The sequence below is a fragment of the Agelaius phoeniceus genome, chromosome 3 (genome assembly GCF_051311805.1).
Source record: "Agelaius phoeniceus isolate bAgePho1 chromosome 3, bAgePho1.hap1, whole genome shotgun sequence".
Taxonomy (NCBI): domain Eukaryota; kingdom Metazoa; phylum Chordata; class Aves; order Passeriformes; family Icteridae; genus Agelaius; species Agelaius phoeniceus.
In genome coordinates this window covers 66,426,009-66,440,004 of record NC_135267.1, presented here as the reverse complement: position 1 = coordinate 66,440,004, position 13,996 = coordinate 66,426,009, and the positions used below count along the sequence as shown (strand labels likewise).

General features: G+C 41.1%; 1 protein-coding gene across 1 annotated transcript; it reads left to right on the top strand.

Moving 5' to 3' along the window:
• Window positions 1–3,574: 3,574 nt before the first annotated feature.
• SF3B5 (splicing factor 3b subunit 5) lies at window positions 3,575–4,815 on the top strand. The gene has a single exon (XM_054629887.2). It carries the CDS (start codon window positions 3,714–3,716, stop codon window positions 3,972–3,974), a length of 261 nt encoding a protein of 86 aa, XP_054485862.1. The 5' UTR covers window positions 3,575–3,713; the 3' UTR covers window positions 3,975–4,815.
• The last annotated feature ends 9,181 nt before the right edge of the window (window positions 4,816–13,996 follow it).

Here is a 13,996-nt window from a genome sequence, read left to right as displayed (position 1 = left end):
ATCTTTGAGAAAAGCAGCAAAATTGTCTTCCACCTCTTATATCTTACAGGGCCAAAATAAGGGCTTTCTGAGGCTGATAATGTTCATAGGTATAACAACATTTGAGAAACTGCATCGCAGTTCATGTGATAGCATGGGAAAACTGAGAAAAAAAAAACCAAAATAGGCAATTAGAAAAATGTAACTTTTCCAGTATTAAATTACTAAGTGGCAATGTGACCTCTGCAAATAATGATCTAAGAACCCTGTTTTAGCAGAAGCAACATATTTTTAATGAAATAGATACTTCAAAAAAATTACATGCCACATAGACAATGGGGTTTTATCATTATTTAAATTCCAGCCCCATTCTTGCCAGGCTAATGCTATCTCAAGTATTTGTAGGATAAATCAATATAGTGAAGAATAGATGAATTTCTGGAAAAAAAAAAAAAAAAAAGCATGCCTCCCAGTTTTATCATCTTTCTGGGTGTGTGTTGGTTTTATCTATTATGATTGTCACATCCTCTTGCTTGCAGGATATCTATGTCTTCACAATTCCATCCAGAGAGTCAGCAGGGAATTAAAAAATTTAGTTATATCTTGTACTGGGCAGCCACTGACGCTGCCTTTCTTGGTCCAGCAGCCCCCTCTACCCTTTTTCCTCTACATTTCGGAGGTGAATCCAACCATTCTGTTTTTATGGAAGAAGAATTTTTGCAGGTCCAACCCTGACACCCAGTGGCCTCTGCAGTTCCAGCTCTTACAGCCTCCCAGCGTCTCCACCTTTTGAAACCTGGCTTGAAGAGATACATTGTTACTCTGCAAACAGATAATTTCAGCACTAAAATCAACACATTTATGTAATTTCCATAAGTAAGCATCCATTATTGTATATTCTGCTAATGATATTTAGTGGTATTCAGTACAAAAACCTTGACATATCTGAAAATGCTACTTTTTCAGGAATCCTAGTCATACAAGCATATTACCACTGAGCAATAATTCTCTCTCTATATATCTGCATCTCCTTTCCCCTACTCATTTAGTATTCCTCTAAACTTGAAATTAAAGTGCCCTAGTGCAGGCATTCATTTTGTAAAAAATAGACCTAACAAGAAAAAGAAGGCCCACAACAGATTTTATTTTTGTATAGAACAAGAAATTAAGAGAAAGTGAATATAATTGAATATAATTCTTGAAAGCTAGCAGATGAAACTTTTTCTTTTTAGAGTGAAATTGAAGTTAAGTAATTACTTGTAAATAATTGTCGCTTGCCTTTTAGCTGGAAATTTTACTATCTATTTTTTCTTCCTTGAATTGGTAAGCTTGTCTGGCAGTCTCAGAGGTTTTTGACCAAAGCCAATAAGTTTTGGTGTGTTTTCCCAGAGTTCTGGATGTCTGAATGCAGCATTTTAATCTGGCCCAGTAACAAACTTGCTGAAAATTTCACACTTCCCAGTGAGGTTTGGGGTTTTTTGGTTGGTTGGTTTTGTTTAGTTGGTTTTGGCTAGTTGGGTTTTTATTGTTGTTGTTTCATTGTTTTGTTTGGCTGGGGGTTTGTTGTGGTTTGTTTTGGTTTTGTTGTTGTTTTTAGTTTTGTTTGTTGCTGTTGCTTTGTTGTTGTTGCTGTTGCTGTTGTTGTTTTAAAATGAGAACTATTACACCTGTTTGATTTAATGCAGTTATTACTCCTAGAAACTGCAACATCAGCAAGAGATGGATAAGCTTCTGGGAATCTTTTCTGCTCCAAAGACTATTTTAATCAATTCATCTTCTGGTTTAGAGTTTCCAAGAGGATAACTAACTTCAAAACAGCTGTGAGGGCAGCCCTGTGTGTCACTGTGTTGTCATGGAACATCTATTAAAAGCTAGCATTCTTCTTGCTATCCCACACTTTAGAAAGATGTCATTTAAAAAAGAAATGAAAGCTCTCCCTGGTTGAGAATATGTCTTTTTTTTTTGCTCTTTCTGTATGCCAGCATACATAGAAACTCCTAAAGTATCATGTTTGTTTATTTTTCCTCTCCTGGTCTCTCTGAAAGCAACCACAGAATGCAGCTGCTGTATCCAGCTCTGTAATCTGCTTCCAGCTAAGTAAGCCTTGGTAGGAATGACTCAACAGACCCTCATAAAAATAACAAAAATAAAAAATTATAGTCCTCATTTAGCTCTTTGCACTGAAGGGTAAGGACACTTCAGAACATTGTTTTTACATTGCTTTATATGGCCTTGGTTTTATAAGATGCTCACTTTTAAACAAGGGGCATAGAATCAGCTGGGTTTTCACATAACATTTTTGTGGATTTCTTTTTGACTACAGGGCATTTACAAGGACAGGAAGAAATAGCTCAGTGTCCTATTGAAAAATTTCTGGCAATGTGTCTTTCCTATTTTAAAACAAATAATTAAAAACACTACTAGCATATGAAAGCATGAATAATTTCATGCATTTTAAACTTAACATTATGTAAGCTCTTGAACAGAGTTGGAAAAAAACTATTTTGTGTATGATAAAATTTATTTCAAGCTTGACTTTGACCAAAAGAAGATAGGCAACACAAGTTATATTTTCTGTGGGTTTTATAGCTGCTTTTGAGTTTAATATTCAGATAAAATACTAGCTGCGCTGTAAAAAATATTTTGCAACATTAGTATTTAATTTTGACTTAAATCCTCTGACCCTGCTCAGCCCATTAGAGGAAGATAAATTCAGCTCTTCAGCTTACAAAGGAACAGGGATGGGACATACAGGACTTTCCTCAGCTGTATGTAGCAGAAGTAACTTCACCAAACTTCTTATTTTGGGAGGACCCGCAAATGCTGTGCCCTCTTCAGCCCTTCTCTATATGGATTTGTGTGAGAGTGACCACAGAAAGGGGTGCATTGCCCTCTCACCAAGCAAAGAGCTAACGAAAAGGGGCGTTGTGCTGCTCTTGGCACCTCCTGGGTGGTTTTGCGGGATTTTTATGTTTTTTTCCCGGAGCCAGGCTTCCCATGTCGCTTATTTGGGAAGCAGCACCGAGTTGTTTATACAGAGCCGGTGTCAGGAGCTGGGATTAAGCTGTGCCCCGAAGCCTGAGCCCCGGGGCTTTGCCTTCCTGGCACCCCTTGGCAGGAGAGACTTTTTGATGCTGTTCCCCACGATCCACTACGTGGGTACTTCGTAGCCAGATTTGACAGTGCACGTCCCTTGGATTCCAGGTGGATTGATCACTATCAAACCGTATCTTTGTTTACAAATCGACGGGAGGCTCCAGGCTTTACACCGAGGCTCAGCTGAGCATCTGCCTCAGCCTGAGGCGCAGCCCCGCGCCCGTGCTCAGAGTACGAAATCGGAGCTGGAGCCGCTCCTCAGCCCTCACGTACGGGCTTTAAAATAACGCTGGGTTGCACATGCCAGCCTGGCCTTGTAACTACCATCTGCCTTACTATGTGCTAGCCAACTGACGTGATCGGACCGAGAGTAAACTATTTTATTACGATATCAATATTAACTTATGCTAGGGATGGCCCTCTGGGCGGGGCCGAGAGAAGACTACAGCTCCCGGCAGGCCCTTCCCGGCGCGCTCCCGTCGGGCGCTGCGGCAGGAAAAGCGGCGGGAAGCGCTGCTGCGCCCGCCGGAAAAGGTCCCGGCGCCGAGAGCTGTCCCTGCTGCCCAGGCCGGTCCCCGCCGCCCAGGCCCGTCCCCGCCGCCCGCCCTCCCGCTCTCCGCCCGCCCGCCGGCCTCGCCATGACGGACCGCTACACCATCCACAGCCAGCTGGAGCACCTGCAGTCCAAGTACATCGGCACGGGGCACGCCGACACCACCAAGTGGGAGTGGCTGGTGAACCAGCACCGCGACTCGTACTGCTCCTACATGGGCCACTTCGACCTGCTCAACTACTTCGCCATCGCCGAGAACGAGAGCAAGGCGCGCGTTCGCTTCAACCTGATGGAGAAGATGCTGCAGCCCTGCGGGCCGCCCGCCGACAAGCCCGACGAGTCCTGAGCCTCCGTCCTGCTGGTCCCGGCCCTCTCTCCCGTGTGGTTCCCGCGAAGGACTGACCGGGAGAAGCCTCGCAAAATGCCTGCTTCCGGACTCTGACTGTGCAGTCGTTCTCCTTTTTTCACGTGGAATATAATAAAGCTTCCTGGGCATTCCTGATGTTTGGTTTGGTAGTTTCCTAGTGCGAGCTTTTTGTTCCCAGAGTGCTGGCACTCGGTGTTGAGCATTCCAGTGCAATCTTCCGAGGTGAAAGCCTCGGATGCTCCTAGACAGCATTTTCCCGACCGGACGGATTGATGCTTGCTTACAAAACTCAGTTTTGGGGGGAGAGAGGGGAACTTTGTTGGTGCTCAAAGGGTTTGATTTCTTGGTAGCAATAGTATGTGGGGTGGTTTGTGGTGTAGCATAAGTCAGTTCCTCTAGTACTTAAAAATTCCAAAACGGCTTTTCTCTAAACACTGTTTTCTTGCCTCATATTCGTCTTTCCCGTACCTTTGAGTTTTTTCAAACACCGGTTCTTTCTGATACATATTAGCTACTTTTTTTTCCCCTTATGCTTACTAGTAACCTAGCATTCAAGTTTTTTCTACCTTACATCAATCAAAGATACTAATATTGGGTTAGTCTTTTTTAATATGGAATAAGAATATAAGGGTTATTCACTACTACTTAGAAGTATAATGCTTCGAGGTGACACAGATCAGATTGCATACTGAACAGATGTTGATTCTGATTTATCACTTAAAATATTCACTTACAGTAAAAATAAATTTTGAGTTCTAGGAAAGACCTCAGCCCAAAACTGTGAGATGTATTTCTTGAAGAAATAAAATGTTCTTATTTCTGTCATGTTTGTTTGTTTTAACATTGGAGGGGAAAGTCCAGCGTTTTGTGGTCCTCTTAAGACACTCTCCAAGCTTATCAGTGATTATTTTATGAAATTGGCAATCTCGAGTCAGTACATCCGTATTCTGGAGAATTCAGAGATGGCATTTTTCAAACTTTGTTGCGCATAGTAAATGAGGGCGTGGGTAAAGTGATCAGAAAGACATTTTACCTGCAAGTTTTGTGGGGAACTGATTCAGTTTACAATAAATAAGGGGAATATTTAGAAAACTGATTCTTAATTTGCCTGCAAGCTGGTGCAGGTAATTTGAAGAGCATCTGTTCCTCATGTACTGGCTGAAAGTTTTCTGTAAGTTGAATTCAAGCACTTAGGCATAGGTGTGCAAGGCAGTCTTGAAATGATTGGGCAAAATTTGCATCTAAATAAAGCAAGTTTCCCGTTCAGTTTAACAGCTCCTGTTTCAAGTCTGCTCTCTTACCAAGTCTTAGAACCTTGCCTTCCATAAAGCATCTCCTTAGCTGGCAGCCATCGGGCAGTTGGTGCATGCAGCAGAGGGTGACAAAGGACCTCGAGCCCTAGTGCTGGGCCTTGGCAGCTGGAAAAGGGGGCTGAGGATAACAGGTGCTTTTGTAATGGTTTGCAAGCTGAACTTGGAATGTTTTGTGATGTCTTGAATCTCCTACAATGAGGATAAACAGAATCTATGCAGTTTAATCACTCCTGCATAAATTACAACTAGAAACTATTTCACAGGAGATTTCCCTTATGATAAACTAACAATTAGCTCTACCTGTGGATATTTTCAGTACATTTTAAAATGTGAGCAACAAATATGTGACACATAAGTAACGATTAATGCTCTTTTGCCAACCAACTCTACACTGTAAAGGCCAAACAGCCCTCAGGGACAAGTCAAGATTTACGTGGTGAATGAACTTGCTGGTTCTTCTCGTTATACTTGCTTGGATCCCAGTTAGGCACATACCTCTGTTTTGGCATGGTTGAAAGATGTTTTTAGAGTGTCTGTACTAAGTAATGATTATGAAACATTATAAACAATTCCTTAAGAAATTGAGAAAACAAAAGGAAAGTTGTAATTCCAAAGAATTCTAGATAAACTTGAAGTGAATTGGGGGACACTGAAGAGTTTGTTTCTGGACTATGGTATTTTTCCTAAATCCCAGAGCATTTTAAAAACCAACAAAGGCAATGATCTTTTACATTTTATTACTAAAACAGGTAAAGCCTACCAAGAACAGAGTTAATTACCTGCTCTATTGGGATGCATCTGATTTTTATCTCTATCCTGATTGAGAGATGACAGATACTGTTTATAAATTGGCTTGATATTTGCATTATATTCTTTTTACATCCAAGCAATATGTCTTTTAATGAAAAAAACAGGTGGATACTTAAAAAAGCTGATAAAGCTTTCCAATAGAAAAAAGTCTTTAGCTTTTTTTAGTGAGGTAATCCTAAGGTTCCAAGTGTGTGTTACACCTTTTTTCACAATGGGTGAATAGAACAGCATGGGAATCCTAGCACAATCCCATCACTATTGCTCGGAATACCTTGATCTTTTTGTTTATTTTATGATTTATCAGAATGGTAGCAGTACAGTGTAGAGAGCTTTTTGGAGAATTGGTTAGCTGAGAAAGGACATTCCGATGTGATACCGATGGATAAGGGTAAGAGAAACAAGCTGGGAACTGAGCAACCGGTGCCTAGTTACTGACGAAGGTCACAGTGACCTTCTCTAAAACGGGAAGACGGGGGAGAAAATTGCTTGCCAGAAAATGTAGTTATCCCAAGGTAGAGAAATTAGAAGAATGTACACATAGAAGCAAAATAATTGTTAAGAGATAGAAGTAGGTGTGTTTGATTATAGTATGCTTTAACCAATAATGAGCTCAGATTTTGCAATATGCATAAGCTTCATTAACACTAATATAAAAATGTGTAAGCTTTCAATAAACTTCGAGATTTGCTATTCATCGCATATGGTGTGTCGCATCTCTCCCGCCGTTACGACAAATGGTGACCCTCGACGTGTACCTTCGGGACTAGCCACGGTCGGAGGCGTAAAAGTCAAGTGCAGGTCCTTTCGCGGCTGGGGACGGCAAAAAACACCGCTGAAAAAGGAAGGTGTTCGTGCCCCGGGTGACCTCAGAGGAGAGCCCGGCTGCTACGTGCTGCCGGACCTGAATAGAGCCGCAAGAAGCGCGCAATCGTCGTTGAAATGGATAAAGACAGGCAAGCAGCATATGATTTATTTACTGACTTTTTACGAGGGCGTCAGATTAGAGGGATAGATTTACAGAAAGAACTTCCTGGGTTGTTAGCTTATGGGTGTGCACAGGAGTTTTTTCGTAATCCGCATACAGTGCATGAGTTGTCGGAATGGGGTATATTCGGAGATAAGCTGTGGCGTGCAATCATAGATGAGGATAAGACCGCGAAAGAGTTGGGAAATTTATGGCAAGTCGTGCATGCTGAATTCTTGGAATACCAGGCAGAGGAAAGAGCTGCCCAGCAGACTAGTGCAGCCCGTGAAAGCAACAGGCGTTGCAGAGACTGGTTTGGGTCCCCGCCGATACAGGCTCCTGCTCTAAAAAGCAGCTCCCTGCAGCTATCGGCTTCTGCCGCGGGCAGTAGCCCCCCCGCGCGTATTCCAGCCGTGCCGTCCGCGCCGCCTGCCCCGGTGTTAAACCCTGCACCGCCTCCGCCTCCTCCCGCTCCGGACCCGCACCCTCCGCAGCCCTGCCGCAGCGCACAGCCCGCAGCCGCCCCGCCGGAGAGGCTCGTGCCGGCCCCGGCCCTGGGCGACTCAGCAGCTGCAGCGCGGCCGCCTCCCGCTCCGCAGCCGCCCCGCCCCCGAGCCGAGGGGGGGACGGCAGGACAGGCCTCCCGCCCCCCGTGGAGCAGCGGGCTCCGGTGAGTCCGCCCGCCCCGCGGCTGCCCGCAGCTATCACCACTTCGGCTAAACCTGCCTTCAGCCCGCAACCGCCGGGAGCCTCGGAGTAGACCTAGCAACAGCAGCAGACAGTGATTTTGGTGACTGTTCACCCAGGAAAAGTTCCAACGGGACTAAACAGACCACTCATTATTGATGAATTAGCTGTGAGAGTTTTACTTTTAAGACATTTCTCGGCTACGGTGTTAAGATTGTTTGTTTTATCTAGAATAATGGACGCTGGCTATGTAGAAGAGAGTTCTATTATGCTGTATATTCTTTTTCCACCTATGCGAATCGAGCAATGAACTGTTAGATGCATTTTGACCTTTGTTAAAGGGAACTAATCCAGCACAGCCTGTTCGTATAACCCCTGAACGGGCTGAAACACTACAGCAGATATTAGACCGTGTTACAGAAGGCAGTGTTCGGAGACGTGATTTTGATCTCCCTGTACAGCTGACAGTTTGGTGTAGACAAAAAAATTTTTACTGGGTGCACTTACTTAGCATAACAGAAAAACGGGGGAGATACGGGCCTTGGAATGGATATCTCCTCCACTTCAACAACATAAAACCCTTCTTCAGAAAATTGACATTTTAACTGATTTGCTCAAAAAGGGTCGTGATAGGACAGTGGAGTTAGATTCAATGCCCAAAAAGATCACTAAAGCCCTTATCGGATGCTATAACTGCTTATACAGATGCAGGAAGAAAATCCAAACAACTGTTACTCATTGTATACATTTATATGTTTAGAAAACTGGACTGGATGTCATGTAACATTTAGAATTATAATTTAACCTGAATGTTAGTTTGCACAAAAAAAACAACTCCCTCCAAACAACAAAAACAACAAAACTTCCACTCAAAACAGATACTAAAAAATATATAATAGACTTCCAACCATAATATTAATATTATTATTATTATTATTATTGTGGACAATTTTGATAAATAATTACCAAAAAGAATATATTCATCCCTACTGTTTAAGCATCAATTGACTTTTAAAACATAAAGCATAAACACTGATGTTTGAGGCCTAGAAAACATTCATTCTATTGTTTGAATAATGATTTTAGTCTACAGGAAAACTGTTGCTTAGCTTTTCCTGTAACATCGAACAAAGAGTATTTTGTACTTAGTTGTTATCCTTTTTCTTTGTCCAAGTGAGAACACAATATGTCATTTAAAATATTTTCTCATCTAATTTACATTTTAATCTGAAAGAGAATATGAGTTTAAAAAATCATACCACAGCAGTAACGTCCCTTTGCACTTAGAAACATATTTCTTGTACCTGTTCAATTTAAAGCAAACCTGCAATACTCTAAGCACCTGACTCAACTTGTAACTTCTCCATCACTTCTTATATTTTTTTTTCCTCTGAAAATAACCAGTGTGAGCTGTAGCTTGTCTCACGTGTGTTAAGTTCTTCACTGGCTTTGCATAAGGAGATTCACAAGCACATGAGTTATTCTACACTGCTTATTTGTCTCAAACATCTGATCTAAAACACATCATCTGATTTGTATTTCTTAATATTTTATAGGTGAGTTAGTTCTGAGTTATTTTTCTCTGTTTCCTGTGTTTAACCAAGATGCTGAAAGACTTTGTTGATACGTCAGACTTCACTGAAACAAAGGCTTCACACAGATCAGGCCTTGGTATTGATGGATGGCTCAAATCTTTAAACTTAGGATCATGGTTACGTTCACTTATTAAGGTTAGCATTGTAGTAGCTATTGTAGCTTTGTTGTTAGTATTAGTCTTGCCTTGTTTTTGTATATGCTTACAGAAGATGGTGAGAAAGATGATAACTACTGCATTTAATCAAACTATGCTTGTTCAACAGAAAAACAGGGGAGATGTAGAGAGCTTTTTGGAGAATTGGTTAGCTGAGAAAGGACATTCCGATGTGATACCGATGGATAAGGGTAAGAGAAACAAGCTGGGAACTGAGCAACCGGTGCCTAGTTACTGACGAAGGTCACAGTGACCTTCTCTAAAACGGGAAGACGGGGGAGAAAATTGCTTGCCAGAAAATGTAGTTATCCCAAGGTAGAGAAATTAGAAGAATGTACACATAGAAGCAAAATAATTGTTAAGAGATAGAAGTAGGTGTGTTTGATTATAGTATGCTTTAACCAATAATGAGCTCAGATTTTGCAATATGCATAAGCTTCATTAACACTAATATAAAAATGTGTAAGCTTTCAATAAACTTCGAGATTTGCTATTCATCGCATATGGTGTGTCGCATCTCTCCCGCCGTTACGACAGTACAGTAGTTAACATTGGCACAGAGCAGCAATTGCACTAGTGAGCTGTTTTCTGCAAACTGTAAAACTTGGGCCAATTCTTTCATTTTAGTCATGTTCAGCATAAAACTCAGTTGCTTTTTAAGATCATTTGTATATATTAAACTTTCATAGGTGATAACATTTGTAGTCTGTTTTAGCATCAGGATTTTACTTGAGCACATGGGATAATTCCTTTTAAAAGATGAGCTATTTTACTGACTTTTTCCCTCTTCACCACAAATCAATTCATGCAAAACCAGCACAACCAGTTTCTGAATCCTCATTGGAGCTCCACTGGTTCTGTAATGTACCACTAACTCCATAGATTTTTTTGTAGTAAAATGAAAAAAAACCACAAACATCATCCTTCCCCTCCCCTCACAAGACCTATTTGGTTTCATGGCACAAAAAGAGGTTTTTTGGTTGTTAAAATTTAATCATGCAGTATTTAATTTTAGCGCTGTTGTTATAATACATCCACAAATGCATGCTCTATGCACTTTCTACTGCCCTGCTGCTAGCTTAATTGCTCCAAAGAACTTAGTTACTTTTAAAATGGATTAAACTGTGGCGTGTTGCTGCAAGTTAGACAATCTTGTTTGAAAATACTAATAATGTTCCTTTATTCCTTGTCTGTTTGCCATTTTCCTTCTATATTCACCTCTCTGTTAATTTCAATTATGTATGATTTGGGAAAAAAAAACCCTGGGAATGTAATACAGTTCAGTGTATTCTTTGTTGCCTTTTGAAACTGAGCCATCATTCTATGCTATCATGAAGAAATGTGTAAGGATGCTGAATACCTGAATGCTTCTGACTGCTCTAAAAATAGAACTAGAATAACATTTTTTCCTGGGTTCAGAATTTCACCATTTTTCATTCTCATTTTCATACCAACTTGGTTATCACTTTTATTGGAAAAAGCACAAAATATGTTGGACTTCCCCTTGTAACATGTACCAGAAGAGTCCCTGACACAAATAGTTCACAAGTGGAATTTAGTTTGAAATTCCCATCAAATGGCTGGAATAGTTCACCTCAGATACATCTACTTAGACTAAGTGATTTTTGTGAAAAAGACATTTAGTCTAAATAATTGGTATTCTGATCATGGATGAATTAGTTCAAACTTCTTGTAAGTTGCAAAAAAAATCCATTTTGAGATGATACATGTGAAATTAGAATTTTAAAGTGTTGGATCGGCGGGAGAAATGCGGCACGCAATATGAGTGATCAGCAAGTCTCGAACTTTATTGATAGTCACACATATTTATATTGGTGGTAATGAAGCTCATACATATTGCAAAGGAAAGTTCATTATTGGTTAGTTACTTATCGGCCAACTACGCCTACTTCTGCATTCTTGTGGTTATTCTGTTGATACTATTCTTCATATTTTTGGCAAAAGATCCTCTTCCCTATCCTGTTGTTGCACCAAGGGCACAATGTCCTTGCCTTATATGGACACTGACTGCTGACTCCTAGACTTGTCTCCTTGCTTAACCAGCGGTATTATGTCGACGTGACCTTTCTCAGCTAGCCAACTGTCCACAAAGCTCTCCACATTAAAGCATGTAAATTACAACAGCATTTACTCAGATTCAAGAGAGGCATGGTTGCCCTATGGTTGTTTTTTGCTGGACAGCTGGCTTAGAAGCTCTCAGAGTCTGATGCCTCGCAGGTAATGCTGATATCGGTGCTTGTGGGGCTGCAGTGTAAATCTCATTGATGAAATGGATTTAAGATTAAACTTGCAAAGTTAAGGTTTGTAAACATCCTACAAAGTCCCGTGGTTGCATTTAATGTTTCTGTTCTCCCATCAGGTTTATAGCTTGACCACATGTGGCACTGGCATAATTGAGCAGTGAGCTGCTGTGAACATGGGGAATAAACAACTGGATGTGAAAATGTCTTAAGTTGCCTTGCCAGAAACTTGTATTGAGCCAGAAGTCATTACAATCTGTGCAGAAACTGTGGGCTAATAACCTGCAGGCTGCTGCATGATTTGCTGCATGCACAGCTGAGCACACATGTAAAGCCCAGAGAATCAGAATTAAACATGATCACAGTGCACAACTGAGCAGACATCAGCTGGCATAAACAAACAAGTTTTGTGTTTCCTCATGCTTGAGTAGCATGTAAGCAATGTTCTTTTCATACAGTATTAAAAGAAATTGAATCTGCTTTCTGGGTTTTTTAAAACGAAATCCTAATATTACTAGCCTGGCAATTTCCCCATCATGTATCATCAACTACACTCAATCCTCTGATTTTTAGTATGCATCATAGACTGAAACATTATTTTGATTAGTCTGAGTTATAGAATTAATGGGGAAGCCAGGGATATTTAGAGGAGGTTGAATGTTTTTTTTAAATATAGTTTTCCAGAAACAAGCAGTGAGCTTCTAATATCATGTTCAGGACAAAGATGAAATTAGTTAAATTTGAAGCATATTTCTTCACAAACTACCTTTTCCAGTGATGGCATGGCCCCAGTGTTTAAGTGTTCATCTTAACCTTACTGATCTGATAAGATTTCCTAGAGGAACAAGAAACATTAGGAAACTGGTAACCTGAACAGTTCCTGTCCTAATAACATTGGAATGAAAAGTCAAGGAAGAAAATAAAGCAGCCTCTTCGATCCTGTGCCAGTCTATCTTTGTGGGAGAAGAGAAGTTATAGAGGGCTTATAAGAAAGATGGGGATGGACTAAAATCAGGGTCTGTTGTGAAAAAGCAGTGGTTTAAAACTGAAAGAAGGTAGATTCAGACCAGGTTTAAGGAAGAATTTTTTTTCTATGAGAATGGAAAAACATTGGAACAGGTTTCTCAGAGAGGTTGTAGATGCTCCGTCCCTGGAGGGGTTCAAGGGCAGGGTGGATGGGGCTCTGAGCAGCCTGGTGTAGGTGAAGATGTCCCTGCTCATTGCAGGAGGGTTTGACTAGATGACCTTTAAAGGTCACTTCCAACCCAAACCACTTTCTGATTCTATGATTCTAATGTGAGTGGGAAGAATCTCATCTATCAAAGTGTCGTAGTTGGTACCTTTCAAGCTGAGTGAAATAAAGAGCACTCTGTTTTGCTCTGGAAAGGATCAAAGCTGTTGCTAAAGTTGTGGAAGTGCTCTCAGTATCTCTCTCATGCCTTTCCAGTGCAGGGCATGTGACAATGTTACTTTTCAACTGCAAGACCCATGGGCTTTCATGTCATTGTGCTGAAGGATACAGCTTTTTTTCAAATGTCCTTCTGCTAGATCACTGTCAGGGCAACATTGCATCTAAAATATTCAGGCCTTTAGCTATTACTGCTCTGATTTCCACTTCATAGAACAACCATAGCGTGAAACTAATAAAACTAGTTAAAAAATACTGAGGATGAAAGAATATGTGGCACCTGCCCCTCCTTACCTCTTTTGTAGAAATGGTCTTCACATTATAAGACTCAGAAATGCAGATTCAGATCCAGTGCTTCATATTTTAAAAGCCTAAGAGTGCCTTTGGCATTATCAGCCCACTTTTTGTGATGGTTAAAGAGATGGCAATAAGTGGCACAGCTAAACTCACTGCTTCACCTGCAACTGCTCCACAGTGCTTTTTTGGGGCAACTTTCTACTCATGGGACTGGACTGTACAAGGTATCACTGGGTCAGACTTGGCTGAGCAGGGCCTCCTTGGGGTATCCTGAGAGTGTGGCAGGCTGGGAAAGCGGTTTGGGCCCACACCAGAGCTTTGGGACTTTGATAGGCTTTCATACAAGTGTTGTTTAAAGAACTGTATTCTGCTTTTCATTGCTTGTTAAAATGTTTCCCTTGTAAGACACCGATTCTGAATCAGATATCTGCAAACAAATCTGTGAACACTGCAGCTGGCCTAGGGTGAGCCTGGAACATTGCAGTGAGTGAAGGCTTTGGCAAACAGTTCC

Excerpts from the sequence above, each read along its gene's own strand:
- SF3B5 (XM_054629887.2), top strand. The coding sequence starts at position 3,714 with ATGACGGACCGCTACACCATCCACAGCCAGCTGGAGCACCTGCAGTCC.